This window comes from Chinchilla lanigera, unplaced genomic scaffold (genome assembly GCF_000276665.1).
Source record: "Chinchilla lanigera isolate Chin_1 unplaced genomic scaffold, ChiLan1.0 scaffold00091, whole genome shotgun sequence".
In the NCBI taxonomy this organism is placed as follows: domain Eukaryota; kingdom Metazoa; phylum Chordata; class Mammalia; order Rodentia; family Chinchillidae; genus Chinchilla; species Chinchilla lanigera.
This window is the reverse complement of record NW_004955492.1, coordinates 5,801,974-5,827,347: the sequence shown is the minus strand read 5'-3', so window position 1 is coordinate 5,827,347 and position 25,374 is coordinate 5,801,974. Positions and strand designations below refer to the sequence as shown.

General features: G+C 42.8%; 1 protein-coding gene across 1 annotated transcript in view; it reads left to right on the top strand.

Annotated features, from left to right (window-relative positions):
• Kcnk1 (potassium channel, two pore domain subfamily K, member 1) overlaps nt 1-22,178 on the top strand; it is a 41,233-nt gene extending 19,055 nt beyond the window's left edge. The window contains exons 2-3 of the mRNA XM_005404961.2: nt 17,267-17,662; nt 20,970-22,178. Coding sequence (XP_005405018.1) covers nt 17,267-17,662; nt 20,970-21,229 — 656 coding nt within the window. The 3' untranslated portion in view covers nt 21,230-22,178. The remainder of the gene's footprint in view (nt 1-17,266; nt 17,663-20,969) is intronic.
• The last annotated feature ends 3,196 nt before the right edge of the window (nt 22,179-25,374 follow it).

Genomic DNA, 25,374 nt, shown 5'->3' with positions numbered 1-25,374 from the left:
TGCTAGTCCACCTGGCAACAGACCTTGACATCATCATGGTGGTAGTTTTAGGTACGTACAAAATACAAGAGTTCTGAGGTTAAAAAGGCTTCCACCTCAGTTTCAAAAGACATGAGAGGATAGAAAATATGCCCCTGTGAGGACAGTGTGTAAGACTGTAAGTGAAAAGCCAAAGGTACAATAAAAACACCAAAAGTTTTAAAAAGCTAAAAACATGGATCATCTAAAAAAAATTACAAGGAGGAAGCAAAGCGGGCCTAAGAAAAAAGCTGTGAGAGCTGTAAGCACCACAAGTGCTGTAGGGATGGAGCCATCCAAGTCCTTTGGAGCTCATAATTTGCCACAGATTGCCTTAGATACTGGACATGAAACTACAGGGCTTAATATTTGCTCTGCTGGATTTTGGACTTGCTTTGGTCCTTTGTATCCCCTTGTTTGTATCTTTTAAAATAAAAATGTTTGTCTCATGTGATGAAACATTAATTAAAACTGTTTAATTTTGTTTTCATTTGAACAAGAGCTTACAACTAATAGTTTGCCTTAAATCTAAGAGGAGATTTGGGACTTGGACTTTTCAACAATGCTAAAACTCTTACGACTAAGTGATGGACAAAGCAGGCTTCCGCTATGCTAAAGTACATGTTTCCATTAGGAAATACGGTATGGCTGTCTTTGACCCAGTATGAGGAACTGAGCATGCCAGGTCCTCTTTCCCATTAATATCACCAGGAAGAGAATCAGTGTTTTTGAAAGTAGTCCAGTTATTTAAGGCTCAGCTTTGAAACCAACAGTGTTTGCAGGAACTTGGCATTATGGTGGTTCTTCTGTGTTTGCCAGGTTTTGGTTTTGGGTTGGCACTCCTCCCAGAAGAGTAGGCTGGTGCAATGGTCTTCTCTTCTAGGTATGCCAGAATAGGGCCCAACTATGGGGCTCCTCCCACCACCTCTGTCTTGCTTTGAGCAGTTGCTAACCTAGAGCTTTGAGATGAATGAAAAAGAAACTTGATTACAGAGTAAACACTGGGCCAGGTGTGATGGTGCTGACCTGTAATCCCAGCTATTCAGGAAACTGAGGCAAGGGAAGATTGCAAGTTTGAGGCTAGACTGGGAAAGTTAGCAAGATCTTTTCTCAAAGAATAAAAAATGACTAGAGATACAGCTCAGAGTAAAGACCCAGAATTCAATCCTGGTACCGCAAAAATATTTTTTAAAAAGCACTGGGAGGGAAGTAGTTGCTGCTATTCCTTCAGCATTCTTATTTTTCTGATGTAGGTGAAGGTTTGCAAAGGAGACTAAGCTTTCTATCCAAACGGGAATCCATGGTGAGAACACCGCTCTCCAGACAGACTGGACTCTCCCAGGCATACGGGAAGCAACAAGGGGAAAAGCAGATGATCTTGGTCTGAAGAATTAAACATTCTTGGTAGCATTTGAATAAGTTGGAAACATATTCCTCAGACTGAAAAATAGCTTTTCAGAGACATGTATCATTTCTAAAAGCTTGGAAACCCAGGAAATAGCAGTCATACCACATTGATGTCAGTGTGTGCTTAACTCTGTGCTTGATTTATTGCCAACTGGCAGGTAGAGTAATAAAAGGAGAAACAAATTCTTATTGCTGAACACAGAGGGCTTGTCATAATGCCCAACCTTGTTTCTGACCTGATGATTATATTCCAATTTCCTTTCCACTGAGAGAAAGCTACAGTGGGCTTGGAAGGAATTAATAATAGATAGATGTTAATAGTAAAATGAGCTGACTTCAAATGTTATTTTCATATTTTGTGAGAAATTTCCCTCTGATGGAAACTTAGTAACATTTTACATCTGAATATTTTATTTCTCAAATAAGTGCCCCTGTATGTTGCTCCCTGGGAAGTTGTTTTTTGGGAAAATGCCGAAAGTGAAGGTCAGCTCTGCCCCATGTCTGACTGTTACAGTGCAAGCTCCGTCTTCCTCAGACAGGAGGGCGACAGGACTGAGCCAGAGTAGCTCACGCTTCCAGGCTTAGTCCTGTCTACAGGGGCGAGCATCCTGGAAACCAGTGAGTTTATCCTGGGGGAGGGTGTGTGTTACTGACAGGCACACTGAGGCGTAGAGATATCCAAGGACACTTGTACGTGTTAAGAGCAGAGTCTAGTGGCAACCAGATATGCTCACTCCTGCTCCTAGGTGGTGACAGCGGCAGTCAGGTGCAGACCTCAGCCAGGGCAGGCCACCTTCTGTCAAAGTGTTGCCTTTGATGTTGGGAGTGGTAGTGCATGCCTGTAATCTCAGCATCATGGGAAGTTGAGGCAGGTGGATCATAAGTTGGAGCCCAACCTGAAAAACTTAGCAAGGTAGTGAGACTCTGTCTCAAAATAAAAAATTTTTAAAAGGGTGAGGATATAGCTCAGTGTGAAGGTCCTGGGTTCAATTCCCAGCACCAGGAGAAAAAAAAAGTGCTATCTTCAAGATGATTTGCATCTGCACAGCCTCTGCGAGCTTACTGGGTGCAAAGCCCTACTCTGAAGTGTCTGAGTCCTGAGTCTGAGATCTGGTTCCCTGTGATAAAGATCCAGGGATGGGGTGAGCTTGGAAAGATGGTGGGCCTGTCGGGGGAGGCCTTCAATGTAACCCCCAGGGTAGGAGATGGTAGCCCAAGAGATAGATGAGGCAGGAAAAGGGCTGAATTAGGATAGCAGTGCTGGGACTGAAAGAGCAAGGAACTGTGGGATTCTGCCCGCCTGTGGCTCTTGTGTGCTGAGAACCTTAGGGGTGCAGTGGAGTCAGGGATGGCCCTAGGGAGCTCTGATGAATAGCTGAGCCTTTCTCTGGGCTGGAGCAGGGGTGAAGGGAAGTGGCTGTGCTGTGTAGATACGGTGGGTAGAGATACAGGTCAAGGGGCAACGCTGTGTCTATTTGTAAGCTAAATGGCTAAACAACCTTATACTAGGTGATAGGTAGGATGGACCCTGAGCCCCCCTCGGCTCTCAGGGTGGCCTTGGCTTTTAGGTTGGCATTTTCTGTAGGCCATGAAGTGAAAGAGACAGGAAACCCTTTTGGTCAGTGAGTACAAATGGAGTAGAGGTTAGAGGACCATGCCCGGGGACTCCCATGTGGCCGGCTGGTCAAGGAGGAAGGAGATCTATGCCCTGACAAGTGGCAGTGAGAGGCACACATGTGAAGCCAAGGAAAGAGGTATTTCAAGGACAAGGGGGAAATCTGTGTAGTCTAATGGTGCTTAGAAGCCAAGAAAGATAAGGAGAGAAGTAATTTGGGGACTGGGTGAGATACAAGCCACAGAAGCTCAGGTCAAACCAACTATGGAGAGTGTGTGCTTAGAATCTAGAAGCCTTCCCTCCTGCTTATCCTGCTTATCCTGCAGCAGGGAGAGGGGTATCTTCCCATCACATCCCTCTGCTTCCCTCTTGCACACCCAGCATTTCATGCGTTACAGGATTTTTATTCAAGAAGACTTTGTTGAACCAAATATTTAATCTTCTGGAATGTGGAACAGGAGTCCCTTATTACAATGTCAGTTTTATGAATGGTATGTCATCTGTTCACTGCTCCTTTCACTTACATTTTCTCTTTAATACAACTTTGCCACAGATGAAGCTCTCCTGATATTTCCCTGGGTGTGTGTGATCGTCTGCTTCTGTGAGTCATTTGTCTTGGGAGAGGCTCTGCACACTTAATGAATGCTTTGTTCACAGTTGTGCTTGACAGTGTCAGATCTCATGACCTGGTACATGGTCAGGCTCAGCAAACACAAGTTGAAACTTAGGGCAAAGGAAACTCTATGGTGGACAGCACTGCAGCCCCAGGAAGAAGGAGGTGAGTGCTTCCAGGTCCTCTGGAACCCTTCCTGGAGCCACAGCTATAAATGAGAGTTTCTGCCTGTGGAAGCCCCCACTGTGGTCACTTGTCCATCCTTGGTTCTGCCCTGGGTGCCATTTTGAAGGCCTCTGCTCTGGAAGGATCCCCGTGTGCAGTAGCAATCCATAGGCTGGTGGAAGTCAGACACAATCTACATTATGTCCATCTGGGAGACCAGGAGATCAATATAGATTTGGGGGCCTTCAAATTAAGAAATCTCATTGGCTGTGTCTTAATGCTTCTAAGTGCCACAGTTCTTTTGTTTGTTTGTTTGTTTTTTCTTGCCCCAGGAATTGAACTCATGACCTTGCGCTTGCCAGGCAGGTGCTGTGCCACTGAGCTAAATCCCCGGCCCTAAGTGCCACAGTTCTGAACTTCAGTTTATCTTCTCTTACATATATGGGAAGGTACTGTCTATACAAAAGCAGGCTTTTAAAAAGTAAAGAAAATCTAGAATTTTCTTGCTAGAAGTTGTCTAAGTGAACAAAGGTGTTCCTACATCCACATTTCAAACCTCTTTTAAACCTTTTGTTGTGCATAGTTATTTTCAAATTTAGAAACTTGTATTTAACAAATACACAGTGTGTTTATAAGCCAGCTATCAACAATTTGAATTCTGCCATTCTTGTTTTCTCTACCCTGTATGCCTCCTTCAGCTTTTATAATTTCTTTCCTGGTATTCCATATTAATAAATTTTTACTGGGAAAAGCTATAGTAATAAGGACCCCTGAATCTCAGAACCTTATAATGGCAAAGGTTTGTCTCTTGCTTAAGTTACCTGTCATCCTTGGGTACAGATAGGGACCGAGACGATCCCAGATCCGTAGGACATCTGTCAAGCCTTCACTGAAAAGATTTCCCAAGGATTGGGCCATAACCTAGACTAGAGCCAAGAGAAGCCAGATTCTAAGAAGAAAGATCTGTCATCGAGGTATAAAAGGATGTTTTATTTTTCTTAGTAAATGTGATAACCTTCCCTATTAATTAAACTACACCCTAGGAGACAAAGAAGTTAATATCTGATGTTTCCTAATTAGGAATATACACCCCAGGATAAGTGAGTTATTATTTGAAAGTTATTATACTTAATTAAGTATATAGACTAGAGAGTCCCTTAATTAGCAAAAGGAATGCTAGAAGTTATTTTTCATTGGTAAAATGGGTGGTTTTTTAACCAGGGAAGATAGACTAGCTAGAGATACTGTTCATCTACCCTTGCATGAAAGAGTAGGCAGTCTTTGGAAACTTTGCAAATAGACATCCTTCAAACAGTATTCTATGTCTGAGATTCCATCCTTTTATGTGCTCTGCCAGGATTTTGTCCCCTGAGTTGCCCAGAAGTTTGTTGAATCCAACTGCTAGTACTATATTACACCTATCTCTTGCAAGCTTTTTCAGTACCTACTGTTAAGGCATTTTGCAGTGGGGCAGTGAGAACTTCAGAGGGTTTGTGTTGGGTTTCATTGGTGCCTTCCCAAACTACAGAACAGCCTCAAAGTTTCTATATATCAACTTGTTCCCTGAGCTCTGTCGTTAGGTCTTTAATAGTGTTAAACCAAAACTCTTGAGATCAAGGGAGCTCTTAAATAAAGGGATTTTACGGAACCATTACAGATGGTAATCAGAAAGAAAAGATTGAGTCCTTTACAGTTCCTGCAGCAAGACAAGGCAACAGCTGGAAAAGGTCCCTCAGACCAGAGCGAAGAGTATCTTTATAAACTTCAGGGAAAGAAAGAAGTGCAGTCTGCGCTGGCTGCAGACACAGTAAGATGAGCAGAATAATGGAAAGCAGTGAAACTTTGGAGTATGAGAGCTGGTCTGTAAGGAGAGTTGTAACTGTTGCTTCTGGATTGGTTGGGGTTAATAGTTTTCAAAGTTTATATCTAAAACAACAGAACAGTGTGACATGGTCCTGGTAGTCAGCTGTAGTGGGATTTATGCCAAGATTTCAACGTAAACGCTTGTGCTGGCTTTACCTGCAGCTAACTGATTAACCTCCTTTATCTTTTCCACCTTCCAGCCTTTGTAATTAAATGCAGGGCTTTACAGAATTTTTCATCACTAGTTATTAGGGACTGTTCCAATAATCTCTAGCCATATCTTAAAGGACTTGGAAAAATTAAACTGCTGCCGAGAACGGAAAGGAACGTGCAGGTAACCTCCAACTGGTAAGCCTGGGACCTGTGGCCCATCTGATAGAACATATATATTGTGGGAGTAATTCACTGAGTCTTCTCTTTTGGCATCAGTGGCAGAGTTTACCTCTCTGGTGTTTGTATGTGCTGCATTTGTGTACATTGTAGTACACGGATCATTTTACTTAGTCCTCATGACACCTGCGTGAGGTAGAAGTAGTATTTATCTCGACAGACGATTGACTTAGGGCACACAGGTCCACGCAGCTACTAAGAGGAAGAACCAGAATTCAAATTCAGGAAATAGAGTCCTCAGTGTTTAAAACAAATTATGTTGAAATCTTGGCATAATTCCCACTGCAGCTGACTACCAGGACCATGTCATGCTGTTTTGTTGTTTTAGGTATAAACTTTCAAAACTGTTAACCCCAACCAATCCAGAAGTTGACAGTTAATCTTGACTGTCAACTTAATTGGGTTGAGAAACACTTAGAACGTTAGTAAAGCACACTTCTGGGTGTGTCCAGGTGTTTCCAAAGTTAGCTGGTATATGGGACAGCAAACTGAAAATTCCCCTGAATGTGGTGGCTCCAGCCAGTTGGCTGGGGGCCTAAGCTGGACAAAAGTAGCAGAAGGAAGCCCTCCAGCGCATGCTCTTTCCTTCTTTCTCTGCCTCTTGGCTGTCATGAAGTGAACAACTTTCTCCACCATTGCCTTCTGCCATGATGCCTAAGAGCAAGCAGGCTGGGGATATAGCTCAGCAGCACAAGCACCTGCTTGGCAAGTGCAAGGTCCTGAGTTCGATTCCTAGTACCACAAAAAAACCAGCCTAACAGCAACAGAGCCAGCTGGCCATGGACTGTAACCACTGAAAACCTTCAGCCAAAATAAATCTTTCTTCTTTTAAGTAATTCTACTTGGGTATTTTATCACAGTGTTAGAATGGTGGCTGACCATGAGACCATTAAACTGGGGTGGCTCTAACACTTTAAATTCTTCCTTGAACAAACCAAAGGTTAATGTAAAGAGTAAACTGAAATGAGGAACTGTACTAATTAGGAGCAGCTGTTAGCAGGCTGGTATTTCATGAAGTCAAACAATAAAATCACAGATAAAGGAAGAAAAGAAGTGATTATTGGAAGTATAAGAAGAAAGAAAGCTCCTGGTAGTCTGGAGGAGTCCCGGAAAGGGTCACCAGAGTAGGCTCTGTGTTAGGATCTTTTATATCTAGGTAGCCAGGTCCCTGGCCATAACAGGTCAAGGTGTACTTAGACTATAGAATTTGGGTATGGAGTGTCCAAGCTCTAATATGACCTGTAAACAGAGCACATAGTGTCTTATACACTAATCAAGCACTCTCTGGCCGGGCAGAAATCTTGCTATGCAATTAGGGGGAACAAAGGAAAGAGGGCTTAGTTACAATGCCATCTTCCCTGTGTTTGCTTTTACATTCCTGAGCTTAGTGATCTATATGGCTTGAGTTAACCCTGTTTTCTGTGCTGTTCTCTTGGGAAGACTGACCACTCTCACCCTATCTTAGATACCATCCCTTGCTAACTGCCTAAACTTACACCACCAACTAGCCTCTAACTATAGACTTTCTACTCCAACCAATTAAAGTTGTTTCCATTTTCTTGGTTCTGCAAATATATTATAATAAAATTTTCTCTGTTGCCTCTCCTTGGAGCCACTTGCTGACTGGTGCTGCCCAGACTCACTAATTGCATGCTCAAATAAGCTCTTTCACATTTATTTATTTATTTATTTATTTATTTGGTTTTTTTCCAGTACCGGGAATCGAACTCACGACCTTGCACTTGCCAGGCAGGTGCTGTGCCACTGAGCTAAATCCCCAGCCCCAGCTCTTTCAAATTTAAATATGCTGAAGTCTGACTTTTATCATCAGTTTATTCCATTACCAAAGTCTTTAAATGATGGAAAAGCAATTATACTTTATTACATGAACATTTGCCTCCAAAAGGTATAGTGTCCCATCACGGTGCAATGGATGCCATGTTTTCTTCCCAGGGTTACCAGACACCTTGACAAGTGACTATTTTGCGTCTCTGTGAATGGAGGAGTGTGGGTGTGGTTTGATTCAGTGGAATCATGAGGATCCTGATCAAAGTTCAATTCTGCTCTCTGTTTGACAGCCAGTATTCAGATACAAGTGATGGGAAGGAGATCAGGTTTTATTATAAGCAAGTTGATTGACACAATGGCCAGATTTTCATCACAAGGAATATTTCCAAAGAATTTGTGTATGTGGAAGGGTTTTTATGAGGAAGAAAGGAGAATAGTGGGCTAAAGACCAGGGAGCCCCTGAGAGCCATCCATTAAGTTGGGCATCTACCCTGTGGGTTTGTAACTCAGTGTCTGTTTTCCCTTCTCTTTGGTGGGACTATTTCTGTGATTATAATTGATCTCTTTCTGGGCAAGTTCCTAAACACACTATTTTCATGCAAGGTAAACACTGTTCTTCTTTTGATTAGAGAACAGGACTAGCAAGTCCTTGGCCTACACTTTGATTTGAAGATCACCAGGTGTTCTGGATTCCGAAAAACTAAAGAACAATTACCAATCTAGAGGTTTGGGGACTCCTTTTTTAAAATTTCATTTTATTTTTCTCTTTGACCTTTTTCCTGGAAGAGTTGGCTTTGGTTTAAAGGGGATTCTGTAGAAGCTATTAGCCTGAGCAAAGGGCAAAGCATAAAGAATAACTTTCAAAGGGCCAATTTTGCAGTGCAAATCTAATCTTGATTACGACAGCGTAAAATAAAGGGGTGCAGCCATCACTGCTGTTACACCTTCGCAGCCTGGAGAATTGGGGACCACTCTGCTTTCTAGACTACAGTTGAGCACGCAGGCCAAGCGAGAGCTATATTGATTGTTTGTGGGTGGGGGACATGTTGGAAATTCAGCATCAAGTCATTCAGCATCTTTGGAGCCAGACTTCACAGGGCATGGGGCAGACTGTTCCCAGAGGAAGAGGAGTTTAAATCCTGACTTGGCTGCACAGCACCCCTGCCTGGAGGAAATGCCTACAGCATGAACTGCAAATCCCTGATCTCAAAGTACCTCTCTGGGAAGCCTTTACAATCGAATAATTTTTAAACCTTCCGATAGTGATGGCTGCAGGGTAATTATGTCAAATCTGAAAGCCAAAGTGGCAGGTAGAGAAAATACTGCCTACTTCAGGATCTTGGGGCCTCAGGAGAAACTATATCTGTTGTCTCTGTGGGCTTGTGGAATGTTTCTTCATTGTCCTATACTAAATTTCTACATGGTCAAGAACAGGAACAGCTTTTTTTTTTTTTTTTCCTGTCTTTTTGAGACAGGATCTCCCTATGCAGTTTAGGCTGGCCTTGAGCTCACTTTGTAGCCCAGGCTGGTCTCGAACTTGCAGTGATCCTCCTGCCTCAGCCTCCTGAGTGCTAGGATTACAGGCGTGCGCCACCATGCCCGGCATGGTCAAGAATAAGAAGGGGAAATGTTTTTAGAAATAAGAAAAGGGCATACTGTACGGGACTTCAAAGTGTGGTTGCTGCCAGCTGTGTGCTCTTCTGCAATAATCAGTTTTGGGTCAAGTTCTAACTCTTCTAATGATCCAGGGGAGAAAGTGACAAACACAGTTGGAGCACAGGCCATGTGTGACAATGACAAGACACCAGAGGGGTGCTGGGTGCTGCATGGACGATGACAGCAGCTGTTGTGAAAAGTGTCTTCTCTGCAACAGGCCACCAGTGCCTAAAGAAGGTTTATGTGGATTGCAGTCACCACCAAGAGGTGGAAACCCTGTCTGCTGGAAAGAATCGTGAGCAAAGGAAGCTTTTATTCAATAATGAGGATCGTCATTGTAAGGTTGGCGGAGGGATCAGATATGAAACACAGCAACAGAGAGGAGAGGGAATTTTTACTGGAATGGGAGTGAGGGGCAGGGTAGAGGCAAGGAGTTCAGGTTTATATAGGGGCAGAGGTGCACCAGGAGGATTTGATTTTGGCGCGCAGGAGACCTCGTTTGAGCAGGCAGGACACCTTTGAGACATTTGTGGATTAGGATGCCTGTCAGAAAGTAAATTAAATTACAGCTGTGTTGTCAGATGCACATTAGATTACAGACGTCTGTCAGGGCTTTGTTTCACCCCAGAGGGTTAGGACTGGAACAGTCATGTGACATACAACCTAGAGTGACACAAGGTGTGGTCCAACAAAGGACAGGGGAGAGGGCCTCTCAAGGAGCCCAGAAGAGAGATGGTCTGAGTTTGGGTCTTGTTGAAACCTGTTGGCTGATTAGGCTACAGATAAAAGATTGTAAGAGGGTTGTTTCCAGGCAATCAGAGACTTTCTCACCTTCAGGACTCTGGAGGATCCTGGAGTAGCTTGGTCATGCACCCGCACAGCCCCCTTCACCTTTTGGAAATAACAGAAATGAGGCAGAGTTTGTTGGGCTTCAAGCAGATTCCATACCCCTTTAATCCTATTGTCATGGAACTGGGATCAGTGGGCCAGGGATGACCTGGACACTTTACCCAGGTTCGATCAAGGATGAGCAGCAACCCTGGGAACAACCTCAAGGTGAAGGCAACAATATATCAGTAACAGTTTGAGTTGCAGGATTTTGGACTCCAGTATGTTGAAGGCAGGATGTGTCAGTGATCTGGCAGTGTAGACTGGTCCTTGGCAAGGGCCACCAGACAAGGAAGGTTAGGGCAGGCAGGGCCCTAGTGAAATAGCTATCACCATACAAACTGAGCCTTTTGTCTCCAAGTCAAAGAATGAAATTGTGGGCAGAAAGAAGGTTAAGGGGGAAGTGTTTATTGGCAGTATAAAAAGAAAAAAAGGCTCCCAATAGCCAAGAGGAGTCCAGGAATTGGAGGGCCCAGATGCTTCCTTTGTCTTGGTCTTTCACGGACAAGCAGAGCCCAGGATCCTGTGTAGTTACACACGGATTACCTACCACAGTAGGCTCTGTGGGTTTAGATGAGGTCGGGCGCGTTCAGGGTGGTATGGCCGTAGACTGTGGGATTAGAATAACCAGTTGGAGTTTACGCTTTGTAAAGTAGAGTTTAAAGAATATCAGGTTACTCAGCTGGCTGACTTCAAAGGAAAGCGAATTCTAAGGAAACTGGTTCTCTACATTTCTAAGTTCCTCCATGTGCAGCCCAGAGGTAGGGAGTTGTTAGCTAACAGCATATTCTGCCTAAGAAGTTTTTTTTTTCCTGAGAGTTAGGGTTCTTATCTTAACTCTTTACCCTTTTTCTAAGCTTAACTAGCTGTATGGCTTACTGTGCTGTTTTATTTGTAACCAGCCGACTCCATCTTAAGCCCTGTGCCTGACTTTCTGCCTACTTACAAGCAAACTACCTAAACTACCTTTTACTCTAGGTTTGGGCTAGCCGAGTCTTTTTAGTTATTGTGTTACATCTGATCTGTCTCAGAATATCTTAATTCTGGAAACACCCAGGGATTTCTCTAATTGTTTCTGGTTGCTCACGTTACTCTGCTTGTCCCTGACCAAACCAAAGGAGATCATATATTTTGATAAAAAGGAAAAAAAATTTATTCAGGTAGCTCTGAGGAGAAGGGGCCCATTGCATCAAATCACCATCTCCCATGTGCAGATAGCTGTAGAGGTCTTTTATAGTAAGGAACAGTGGGGAAAGGAGCACAGAGCAGGGCTGTAGATCCCTCCACCCTTGCTTTATCTATCGCTTCCAGCCTTCCTTAGCTACCTACCTTCCTCTTCTCCTGGGGTAGGTATCTGCATATTCTGTCACTTTTTTGGGGAGGGGCATTGTTAAATGCGCAGAAGGAGGAAATTTACAGAACTTGCTTACCTCTAAAAGAAAAAAATTGGGGCTGGGGATTTAGCTCAGCGGCAAAAGCGCCTGCCTGGCAAGTGCAAGGTCGTAGGTTCGATTCCTGGTACGGGAAGAAGAAAGAAAAAAATCTAAGCATTAATGTTCCATTTTGCAGTGCCAGTTACATAATTTTTTATTTTCTATATAGTTGGCCATCACCTCTCTTTTATTTTTTACGTGTTCTTCACGACACTTTACCCCTCTCCATGGCCAGATTTGAAAGGCTGGTAAACATGGCTCCCTCCCTGCTTCCTTCCTGCACTTGCTGTTGGGTCTTTGGTAAACTGAATTATTGTGGCCCCTTTACTGATACAGTAGGGACACACAGCCCATCTCAAAGAGCTGATGCTGGGATTAAAGGACCCTATTTAGATGGCACACAGTGCCATTCCTGGATCATCACGTACAAGTGTGCTATATTTATTTTCTTATCCAAATGCTTTCCCAGCCCTGGGAGGTTCAGTGTGAATTAGCAAGCTACAAAGGTAGAATAAGGTAATCTCCATGGGCCAGATTTCCTGATCTCCTCTCAAGCACTCTCTAGTGTGCCTATCCTATTCCTATTCCCCTATTCCGCTGGAATCTCACTGGCTTGGCTACTGGAACAAGCTCTTGGGCCCAGTACCACCAATTCTAGGTGGGTTGGTGGTCAAGCTCCATGTGTGCCATCTGTCTTTTTATTTTAATTGTTTGGCATTCTGTGGCTTTAGAGACTGGAATGATCTGCCCCTCCCAGAGCTGGCCAGTTCCTGGACAATAATCGACACTCATTTGGAAACTGATATACGAGAAAGAAACTCCCAACCTGCTAGATGTCTTGTGTGAGTTTGCGTTCTCTAAAATTGAAGAATGAATTTTAGGAACAACAGAGGTTAAGAACAGAATATATTTACTGGGGAAGGAAAGTTTCTGTCCAAGAGGCAGAAGGGGTTCCCAGTGGGTTGCTGAGGATCCTACCTTTTCTAGGGATTTTTGTAGAGCAAAACCACAAGGTGAAGCGGGTCCAAAGTGGGGAAAAATGAGAAATCAAAAGATGGGCGTGAGGTAGGACAAAACTATAGTCAACCAATAAGACTATGAGCATAATTGCTCAGGTAATACTGATTAAGTTGGGATCAAATAGGGAAGCGGGTCACATAGCAAGTGGGCATGAAACAGAACAGGGGCTTAGGGGGTTGGGTCAGCGGCTCTTCCTGGCTTCCTCAGTGTGATAGATTTAGAATATCAATCACTGTTTATCCTTAGGGTAAGTAAATTGGTGCCTTTGTTTTACCTTTTGCCTGAGGTCTGGCCCAAAGCAGTGGTGTCTGTCTCCCCATAGTTGCACTGTATCCTGTTTTCTGGACTGTCTCCTTTGAGGGCCTAACCCTGTTTGACTGCTTATAATATTTCTACCTAACTTAGCTGTCTATAACAAAATCAAACCATCCAGAGCATACTGTCCCATCCCTTTCTCAGGCTTTCACACTGGGGCACTTGTCCTTCTGCTAGGATCACCCCAGCACAGGCACCGGGCGACTATAGACATCCCTGCACCCCGGAGTTCACTGAAACTGTTCAAACTAGTCAACCCCAGTGCTGTGTGCTCTGCTTTGCCCTGTCCTTGCAGAGGCCACAACAAGGTGCCTTCCTTCCTGTGTCTCCTAACCAACTTGGGATGTTCCTGTGCAGTCTCCTGTGATGGGATGTGTCCCCACTCTTGGCACCTGTCACAAGTTGCCTTTCCAGGGGTGGTCATCTGATCTGTGGGCCTCACTGTACCTGGATAACAGTAAAACCTACACATAAAAACCTTTTGCCCAGCAGTAATGGTTCATTTTATGTTTTCTCTTCATTTTATTGCTTGTGGTCAGGGATGCCCAGATTGTTGGTTAAACATTGTTTCCGGGTGTGTCTGGGAGGGTGTTTCTGGAAGAGATTAGAACTGGAGTCAGTGGCCTGGGTAAGAGCCCCCCTCACCAGGGTGTACATGCATCATCATTCTTTTCAGGACCCCAGTGGTAGCTGGAAAATCCACTGTCTCCTGCCCTTGAACATCAGAGCTCAGCTTTCCCAGGCCTTTGGATGCCAGGACCTTGAACACCAGGGTACTGCTTGCTGTGCTTTGGGAGCTGGATAGCTTTAAAGTGGAGAAGACATGGTCTTTCCTCCCAGGACACACAGTTCATTGAGAAAGAGATGATGTATAAGCTGAAGTCCAGGATTGGGAAGGGAAGTCTGATTCACAGAAGAGGAAGCATTGCAGGTGCTACAGGTTCCCACTGGGATTGATGTCAGAGACCAAGACTCTTTTTGTGGCCTTTTAAAAAAATCATGTGTCACTGAAGCATTGATACATTGTTCCATCTCATACTAATTAATGCAGGTAAATGAAAATACTTTCTTATAAGGACAGGATTGTAATGTGTGCCCATGGCAAACTGTAACACTCTCAAAAGCATCGGGTACACATGAAGAAGTTTTGGGTCAATGACTTTCTCTAATGTACCAAAGTTTCTCTGTCTCAGACCTCATTCAGGACTTAAATAGCAAGAAAATCTAAAGGCTCATGTGTAGCACGGCATAGCCCCAGATGGGCTATTCATAAGCATAGTGCTGTAGGTAGAGCAGCTAAATGGGAAGTACATTTCAGAAATGTAGCTTCACATTGGAAGCTGAACTACCATCCATGCAACCATCTGTTATACAAGCCCTGCAGGGGGAAAGCTGTAAGGGGAAACACAGTAGCCTCAGTAGATAGTTTTATCCCAAAGCCCTAGCTAAATTTTTGAAGTCAGTTCATGTTATATGCTCAGTCTTTTGGGACCCTAAAATTATGTGAATAGCCTTAGAAAAATGTAAAGGACCCCAAATATGCCAGCTGTATTGTTTTGCTAAATTTGTCATTATTTAGAGGGAATTTTAGTGAGTTTTGTTCCATATTTGGAAATATGAGTTTTATTTCTTGATTTATCTGAAGGTTCAGGTGACAGAACTTGAATAGTTATCGGTCATCTCATTAGTATTCAACAGGGCTGAAAGCTCCCATAAGATACATTAAGTTGTCTACTGCAAAAGAATTGCTGTGTAGGGGCTGGGGATTTAGCTCAGCGGCAAAAGCGCCTTCCTGGCAAGCGCAAGGTCGTGAGTTCGGTTCCCGGTACCGGAGAAAAACCAAAAAAAAAAAGAATTGCTGTGTAATCAGTGCTAAGGGTGCTTTCCTCAGTACGGCCCGCACTAAAGTATGAGGTATGCAGACGAGATGTGCATTTTACACTGACTTTCCACTGGCAAAAATTGTCTATGTAAACATCAAGAGGAGAAAATAAATGACTGTCAGTAAGAATCTACACGCTGGCAATTTTTAATCTCTTCGTGGGACTCTTACTGTCATAAAAATGCCATTATGCAAAGAGATCTTGGAGTCTTGTAATGATTATTGCTGAAAGGTAACATGAGATTTAGCTAACATTCTCATAAAAATAGCTATTAAAATTTGAGAGTAAAAATTTTATACTAAATATTTTGCAACTAGAAGTTTGTTTGTTTTTTTCCCCCTCCTGGAATCTGAATTGTGCCACTTATTCAGAGAGATGATATAGAAGATATGGGCTGTGTGACAGGTATGTCAAACTTTCAAGAAAGCTAGTTTTAAAATGCACCCCCCTAAGAAAGGCATGGGCTTACAGCTTTTGCCAACAGACTTGGCTGATCTTAGATTTCCTCCACACAACCCTGCGAAAGTTAAATCAACACCTTGTCATCTCAGCTTCTCCAAGTGCTTTTAGACATAGCCTTGTAACTAAACTGTGAATCATTTTCCAATTGGCTTTGTTATGGTTAATTAAAATTCCGTTATCAGAGTTTAGTTCCGGGTATCTCTGATTATCAGAATATTCTTCGTCATTCCTGACTAAAATTGTAGCTCCCATCAGCCCCAGTGTTTTTATGATACGGGTAGCTTTCCTTCCAACAAATCTTACTCTTTTCCCTCAAAATAAACATCCCAGTCTTCCCACCTCCATATGCCGCAGAGTACTACTTGGCCCACACTGTCACCATCCTTTGTTATTTGTGAGTGCTCCAACCTGCCCATTTCCCTCTTTAGATTACATACTGCATCCTGGGAGCTGTTCGGTCCACGGGGACCAGATGCATTCAGGAACTGATTCTCAGATCAGTGATTCTGAGCTATATGGGAACATGTACCTCTGTGAGAATCAGAACTCTGGAATCTCCACAAAGACAGACTTATGTGGGTGGATGCAAATATTTGCATATGACTTCAGGGCATTTCTGGGATGTGCTGTAGTTCATTCATCAACTGTGTGCCTCCTGGAACAACAAGCTAAGAATAACCAAGGAAGCTTTGTTCTAACCGCACATATCTGGGCCTTCAGTATGAAGCAGAGCATCTAAACCTGCAACAGAGGGCTTGGAGGTGTTTAGTGTTAGTAAGATATATATCTAAGATGGAGTTATACTTTTTAGTTATATTCATGTTTCTGTTTTTTGGAATCTGATTCATTTAAAATGAACTTAGTTGGCTTTTCTTTGGGCTGACTTGCTGAGACTTTTTATCCTTTGGGGATGAAGGACCCATGAGATTTTTTTAAATCACCTATCAGGCCTCATGCCTAACAGGGTCCTCAAGCTGTCATTTGTCCTTGTTTGGCAATTTGGAAATGACTCAAACCTTGTGGAAAGTAAAATGTGTTGTGACCCCTGGTCCGAATGTAATTATTTCAATGTTTGTTTTAGGAATGTACAGCATCCTTGAATGTTTGGAAAAGACAAGGGGGGAGATGTATAGGTTTTTGAGTGTACCATTCACTGGATACCATAATTAGGTAAAATATTTTAAAAGAATTGGTCAGTTTTGTGAGTTAATGAGCTTCTCACTCATTTCTTATCCTTCCATTTGCTGTCTGTATCTTAACTGACACCACACCACCCTCCCATTTCCCTCTTGCTTGTTTTGTCAGACATTGAGGTTACAATATTCTGTCAGTACTCTGCTTTGAATGGGAGTGCGGCCAGTGTTTAGACCCTCTGGGGTGGCATGTGTCAGCTCTGACAGGTGATTGCCCCATCACTGGCTTTTCCTCCTGGTCTGAGGTGATATGGGCCAGCAGTTTGGCCCACAGAGCTTCTTCCTGCTCAGCCTGAAGGTGAATCTTAAACCAGAGCACATTGTGGGAGAGGAGCTAGTCAGATTTTATAAAGAATGGTGGCCTTCCAATGCCTGGCATCAGCAGGTGAATTTTACCAGTGCAGCAGTATACTGGATTCCTTAAAGATCAGAGCTGCAGTCTTGTGTGTCTCCTTGGTTTGAGAGTAATACAAGCATTCAACTGGCTTACCTGGCTTAAAAGCTTGTGTCTTGGTCCCTGGCCTCTGCCTGTTTCAGCCAGCCTCCTGTCCTTACAGGTTATGGCCACACCGTGCCCCTATCGGATGGGGGCAAGGCCTTCTGCATCATCTACTCGGTCATCGGCATCCCCTTCACCCTCCTGTTCCTGACTGCCGTGGTCCAGCGCATCACCGTGCATGTCACCCGCAGACCAGTCCTCTACTTCCACATCCGCTGGGGCTTCTCCAAGCAAATGGTGGCCATTGTCCACGCCGTTGTCCTTGGGTTTGTCACCGTGTCCTGCTTCTTCTTCATCCCAGCTGCTGTGTTCTCAGTCTTGGAGGATGACTGGAACTTCCTTGAATCCTTCTATTTTTGTTTTATTTCCCTGAGCACCATTGGCCTGGGGGATTATGTTCCTGGGGAAGGCTACAATCAGAAATTCAGAGAGCTCTACAAGATCGGGATCACGTGTGAGTATCCAGGCACTCAGTGTCCTACTATCTTGTGTTGCTGCCCATGCTGTGCTTTGCATTCTGCAGAGTAAGCAGGCATGGACATCCTGGTTGTCTGCACAATGAAAGCCTTTTGTTTTTTTCTGGTTTTTTTTTTTTTTTTTTGTCTTTTTGAGACAGGGTCTCGCTATAGAGTTCAGGCTGGCCTTGAGCTCACTTTGTAGCCCAGGCTGGTCTCGAACTTGCAATGATCCTTCTGCCTCAGCCTCCCAAGTGCTGGGATTACAGGCGTGTGCCACCATGCCCAGCTGAAAGCCTTTTGTTCTTGCCACCTGCACACAGCTATTTGGTTTCCTGACTTTCAACAAAACTCTTTATGCAAAAATATTAATACTCATTTATTTTTCCTAGGCACCTGAAAACTACTGATAAGTTTCTTACTAATGATATAATAGGCATTATATTACAGTATAGAAATAGGCTAAGTAGGATGTACTTGATAACCAACTTTTAATAAAGTGTGTTGCTCTGATCTATTAAATACTGTAAGTATAAGAAAATGAGGGACCAGGGATATAGCTCAGTGGCACAGTGCCTGCCTGGAAAATGAGGTCTCAGATATATAGCCTATTACTAGCTATATATATATTTCCTGTTATCAGGAAATTCTTAAAACAATCTCGTGCCAAGGATATAGCTTAGTGGTGAAGTACCTGCCTGGCAAGCACAGGGTCCTGAGTTCGGTTCCCAGTACCAAGGGAAAAAAAGAACAGTCTTGCCTCTCATTTGTCCATCTGGTTCTTTTCCTTTTTTCTTTTTTTCTAAGGAGAAGAGGTTTAATTTCAAGAATATGGTTCTTTTTCAAAGAAGATATCCAATGTTTTCAGAATTTTATATGCAGAAAATAAAATAGGTTTTCAAAGAATGTTTTAAAGTCAGTGTAGGGGCTGGGGATTTAGCTCAGCGGCAAAGCGTCTGCCTGGCAAGTGCAAGGTCGTGAGTTCGGTTCCCGGTACCGGAGAAAAACCAAAACCAAAAAAAATAAAAAATAAAAAAAAAATAAAAAAAAAATAAAGTCAGTGTAATATCCTGAAAAACGTAGCCATTCATTTCCTAGAAAATGCTTGTTTTTATGTGAGTTTTCCCTGTTTTGCAGGACGGTACTCCTGTCATAATGTACACAGTTTTAGTCTGCTTTCCCGAGAATTTTTCAGTGCGTGATGCAGCTCAGGCTGTGTGTTCTAGGAAGTCAGAGCAGACGCCCAGGCAGTCAGGGACTTGGTCCTGGCCCTGTCTTGTCATCTTAAACCCACCAAATGCTCGGTTGAGCATTTGCATTAAACCGCGGGCTTACCAGGAACAAAGCCTTCACTCATAAATCCCCAGTGTTCCAGGGGGCCTGGCTCACATCCAAGTTTCCTAGATATTTGCCAAGCAATTTCATAGGTCCTAAGTATTATTTTTAGTCTCATTTTACCAGGTGGCTACACCATCATCCACTCATACATGCCTCTCTTGGGGTTAGTTAGGTTGCTTCTAATTAGAGTGTGTTATAAATAATATTACAGTGAATATATTTTTTATATTTGTATTTTTTGTACCTTAGTATTTTTCTAAGAAGTAGGATTGCTGGTCCAAAATGAATACCCCTCTTTATGACTCACAGATCATGTTGACCAGAGCTATCATGGTGTTAGGCGCCTGCAGAGTTCAGCAGTGTTACCTGAGCTGGACACTTTAAGTTCTCATGTGTAGTGCTAGCCAGTAGGATTATAGCCATTTTTTTTCTGCGTATGGATTTGATAACAAACATTATTTAAACTTTCTTTTCCTAAATGGATAATGTTCAATTTTCATTTTTTTCCATGACTTAGGGAAGTAAATGTTTCTGTAATTATGTTTGCTGGTGACACTTTTCTTTTGTGCAAATTTTTGTCCGATTTTGTGTAGTAGTTTAGCTTACTTGGTTTTTCACATAATACCAAATCCCTGCATAGCATCACTTCTTATAGCATGAATCATGCATTTTTTTTAGTGATCTATCTAAGGTTAGTTTTTATTCTGTGTTGAGAACTTGCATATCAAACAAACAAAAGTTCCAAATTGTGGGTTGGGTAAAATTCTACATTCTGAAAATCAGTAGTTATTTCTGTCAGCATTCAACAGTTTGACTAAATAATAATGAAGAAATGTAGCAGATTAATCAATTAATCTGACTCTTACTGTGATTCCTATTTCTAAAACTCACATTGCAAGTACATTGCATATTATTATCAAAGCTTATAGTCAAATTCTGAATATTGCAAAACTTTGCATTATTAAGGATAATCATTCTCCAAAAAAAAAAGGATAATCATTCTCCTTTTTCCTATTACACTGCTTTTGTGGTTCATATATGTTCTGAAAATCTTCCTAAAACATTTCAGTGATAGAACATGAATTGGTATTTTTATTATTCTGGGGTTTTCATTTTTACTTTTCTGCTCTTTTCATAATGATCATTCCCCCCAAAATTGATTTTTAAAATATTGGAACTAAGTTAAAAATTACCATTTTCTCATAAAAAAATTTCCAAGAAATAGCACTGTTGTTTTTTTGAGACAGGGTTTCACTGTGCAGTTGAAACTGGCCTTGAACTCACTCTGTAGCCCAGGCTGGCTTCGAACTCACAGTGATCCTCCTGCATCAGCCTCCTCAGTGCTGGGATTATAGGCGTGCACCACCATGCCCAGCTACACTGTTGTCTTTTCAGAATTAAAAAAATTGGAGAATTAGCCAGTGAATGGTCCATGTGCCCAAAAATTGTCACTTGTGTTTTCTGCTGAATTTAGGTACACTGTAAACAGCATACCAAGACCTGTTTAATACAGATGTCAATTTCTAAAGAAATTTTAATGTAGTTTAAACTATAATTTCTGTTACTAAACTTCTTATTCTGTAGCAGAAATAATGATAAAAATATTGAGTGCTTTGAAGGTGCCCATGATAAATTGAAAACTTCTCTGAACTGTCGCTGGCTTTTCACGAGCCACTGACTTTCAAGCCAAGGTGGAGAGCCCTGCAGACGACAGATCTCACATGAGTGAGTGCTCTGCGCATTGGCACCAACCTTTCTCTGTTTCCCACAGTGTAGCCTATGATTCTAAGTAATCCAGGCTCACAGAGGGCGAAGCCACTCTTCATTGTCTTTCTCTGGGCAGCTCCTCTTTGAGCCATGGGCTTTAGACTTTCCTGGAAGTTAGGAAAGTGGCAGTGAGTCTGTTTGTCTGTTCGTTAGCCTGCCTGTGTGACGATGGCACTGAGACGCTGCGGTGTCTTCACACAGGTTACCTGCTGCTGGGCCTCATCGCCATGCTGGTGGTTCTGGAGACCTTCTGTGAGCTCCACGAGCTGAAGAAGTTCCGGAAGATGTTCTACGTGAAGAAGGACAAGGACGAAGACCAGGTGCACATTGTGGAGCACGACCAGTTGTCCTTCTCCTCCATCACAGACCAAGCAGCCAGCGTGAAGGAGGAGCAGAAGCAGAGCGAGCCCTTCGTGGCTGCGCAGGTGTCTGCCTTCGCAGACGGCTCTGCCAGTCACTGAGCCCGGCCTTCCTGCCTTGGGCGGCAGCATGGGGCCAGTGCAAGGGACAGGCTCAACTGGGTCCATTTATACAAGAATGTAAAAGCCGAGGTGATGTTATTTTGAGAAATATCTACTATTTGCATTATTTTTAAAAGTGGAATAAAGGAATCCTTGACTTTGGAAGGATGTCTAATATCTGGGGAAATGGGATCTGTACCTAGGGTTCACATGTGACAAAATTACCTGTACTGATAAGAGAAGAACACCTGAAGGAGTGTGCTGAGGTAGATGAAAATGGATTTTGTACTTTTACTTGGGGATGTTGGGGTTTGCATTCAAATCATTTAGCTTACGACTAAATAGGAACATTTATATTTAAAAGCAGAAAAAATTGAAATAGTGTTTTATAAATAGGTTTATGTGTATTTGTTTGCATGTACCCATTCAAAATAGTTATTTTTGTAGCATCTAAGTTAAACTTACTATTTATAATGGATAGGTTACCATTAACTATGTACATATAAAGTATAAATATGTTTATATCCTGTACATATGGTTTAGGTTACCAGAGCTCACTGTACTTCTTAACCCAAAACTGTAGATATTTTTCTTTTGATTTCTCTTTATACTAAGGAATCCAGAATTGCTACAATAAGAAGGGGAATAATAAATTTAAGAGTAAATAACTATAATATTCCATTACAATAAATATTTCTATCTTCTTGGAATAGTATGATGTCAGATGTCTAAAATATCTGTAAACTTTTTGGAAGGGGACAAACAAGAAATAGCAGGATTTGAAAAAATGTTGAGATATTTTGTTTAGAAGGTACATTGTGATTTACACCTACCTGGCACTAAAGCACAGAACTTGAACATAAAAGCCCCTAATGAACAGACTGTGTTTCATTCATCTAAAAATCCTAAATTAGAAGCTAAAGTAAATAAAAATCATGGTTGGTTGCAATCCTGTGCATTAATATATCAAATAGTTTCTTTTGAGATTATATATATATATATATTGCACTTCTTTGTAGAAACCAAAAAGGTAACATTTAATTGATATGTGTGGGACACAGTGAAGAACTGTAGAAAGAAAAATTAAGAAGACCTTTCATGATAATGACCCCTGGGAGTTGGTGCCTGAGCCCCTGTGCAGGAGCTGGCCACGCTGTAGTCCAGGTCCAGCTTCCTCTCATTAGGCATTGCACAAAATAGCCCTCTACCTTCTGTGCGTTGCAGCCCTGCCCTGCACACCCCCGTGTTACCCCTCTGACAGTGTATACCTGGACTCAGCACAGCCCTTTTTTTTTTTTTTTTTGGTACTGGGAATCAAACTCAGGACCTTGCAGTTGTCATGCAGGCACTTGTGCCACTGAGCTATATCCCCAACCCAGCACAGCCCTTCCTTATTGCACGGAGTTTTGTCTTATTTCAGAGCAGCAAAGCAACATACTTTGGGAACAGCATAAGAAGGAGACATCTCCATTCTGCAGCCCCCTGTGCTGTATTGGCCTCACCTCTACAGGAAAAGTGTTCTCTCAGGCTAGCAAGGACTCTTTGAGAAATAAGCATGCAACAGTGGACCTGGCCAGGCCTGCGCAGTGGATCCTAATGGCTGGTGTGGTGTGGTGAAAGATCTGGGGTTGCAGAATACAAAGCAGGGTAATGAGAGGTCACACTTGGAGAGGACCCTTATGTTTTGTGCAATTCAGGAATAAAGGACTGATTTCCCACAGCTGCTGGGCTTCAGTAAGGGAAGGGAGGCCAAAGTTCACTACATGAGGAAGCACATAAAGGAAAACCTGAATCAAGCCATCATTAATAGTAATTGTGTGGTACTTAATTTCGGAAGCTGGCATGATTCTGCAGGCTACACAACCCTGTAATGCCCTTCTGACTATTTTTAACATGAAGAGTGAGATACACACATTGGTGCAAGCTTTTGCCCCTTGACTGTCAGATGGGAGATGCTTTGGAGAGTGTCTTCCTGGGCTGGACAGATGCTGCCTTGTGGTCCTGAGGGAGAGACAAGATGGATCAACCAGAAGAAGATCTCGTCTGCCTCTTGTGGAACAGAAACAAGCCACTGGGGCATAAGGAGGAGGAGGGCACTATGGTAGCACAGCTACACACTTTGACATGGGACCCTGGCTGGAGGTGAGATGTAGAGTGGGAGGTAAATATGGGGCGTTCTGAATGGTGATCGTGAGCTGGATTCAGGATCCCACTAGTGTCCTGAGTTCCAGAGAGCCATATCTTGCCCTGAGGATTGAGAGGCAGCAGGAGCCACTGTCCTTCAAATAGGACACTGCAGTGTGAACCTAAAGATTGCACATACAGTAGGAATGTGGATCTTAAAGCAGCAGATATACTCGGTGTAGGAGAGAACAGGGTATGCCAGAGTGGGAATCGTCAGTCTCCAGAAACCCATGGGAATACAGATTGAGGAATTACAGTCTTCAAGGATCTGTGAAGAGGGAACCAGGGATATAGCTCAGTGGCATAAGTGCCTGCCTGGCAAGTTCGACTCCCAGTACAGAAAAGAATCTGAAGAGATTCATGGGGCAGGTAGGGTTTGGCCCAGATCATTGTGTTTTTAAGATTAAGTGTCTTAGTATGTTTCATGTTGCTGTAACAAAACACACAAGTTTGGGTTGTACTATAATTTGGTTCAAGATTATTTGCCTAGATGATGCAGACAACATAATGCTGGAGTCCAGGCAGAGGAGCCTTTGAAAAGGGAAAATGGTTTATGCAGATGTCTTAGTTAACTTTTCTCATTGCTGAGACAAAATATCCAACACCCAAAGTTAAAGATGGAAACGTCTATTTAACTCACTGTAAGGGTTTCAGTCCATAATTGGCTGGCCCCAAGGCAGCATGGCTTGGTGGAGGACCATCACAGAGAATAGTTCATGGTACCCACATAGCAAAAGCATCAAAGGGACCTTACCAGGGTCTTTCTGCCTCTTTTATCCAGGCTAACCAGGGAGAGTAGCACTCATACCCTTAATCCTAGTGCCCTTGAGCCTAGCATGATTCATTCACCATGAATCAATCCTAGTATCACACACTATAGATCCAGCCACCTCTGAAAAAGCCCCACCTTTGACCACGTGAGGCTTTGGGGGGACATCTAGACAAAAGCCATAACAGCAGAAGATATCAAGCATGAGGGGTGAAATTCCAAGAGCTGTGCCCCATGACCTAATGCCTCCTGCTGAGCACACTCTTAAAGGTGCCATCTCCTCAGCCTGATTGGCACCAAGCTCCCACCCTGTGAGCCTTCAGTGGTCAGACCACAGGCAGAGCCTGGCACTGGTCTTTCAAGTCATCAGGCCCCAAGACATTCGTGAAGGAATCTGTTCAGAGGTCAAGAGGAAGATGTGTAGGAGAAAAAACAGAACCTTTTTGAACAGATAAATGCCGTATGACTTCAGGAAAAAATATCTGGGAATGATTAGATTACCAAAATATAGAATCATTCTCACCTCCCCAAAAAGCAGTCATGTTCATATTTTATATAAACCATATATCTTTGGACGTGTATATTATATGCCTTTTGGATGATGAATAAAGAGATATTTGTAAATCAAGAGATAATTGAATCAATGCAAACACTCTGTATCCTTTAAAGTTAGGGTGGAACATTGTCTTCTTAAAAAAGTTGATATTTGCTTCAAATAAAATTCATTTTAAGGGGCTGGGGATTTAGCTCAGCAGCACAGTGCCTGCCTGGCAAGTGCAAGGTTGTGAGTTTGATTCCCGGTACCGGAAAAGAAAAAAAAATTCATTTTAAGTTGACCTAAGCATACCTTGGAAGGCGGTTTAGCTCTTGTGGTACCCAGGGATTCTTTATTTTCAGTGCTCCAGGCTGAGCAGATGTGCAAGAGCTGTGACAGACACATCCTCAGTTTTGAGCTGTACTTCCAAAAGTATGTAAGGCAGATTGAGAAACAAAAGTTTCTTACACACTTACTGCTGAAATTAAAAAGATACAGTATTTGCTAATTCTTTATTTGACTATGCTCAATACGGTTATAATACGCTTAAAGATTTTCCTGTAGCAATTTTAATTCTCCAAGGGTTTTACTTTACAGAAATTTATTATATTGAGGTGTTTTGTGTGAGGCAAACCGTGGGCTTGCTAAAGAGAATTT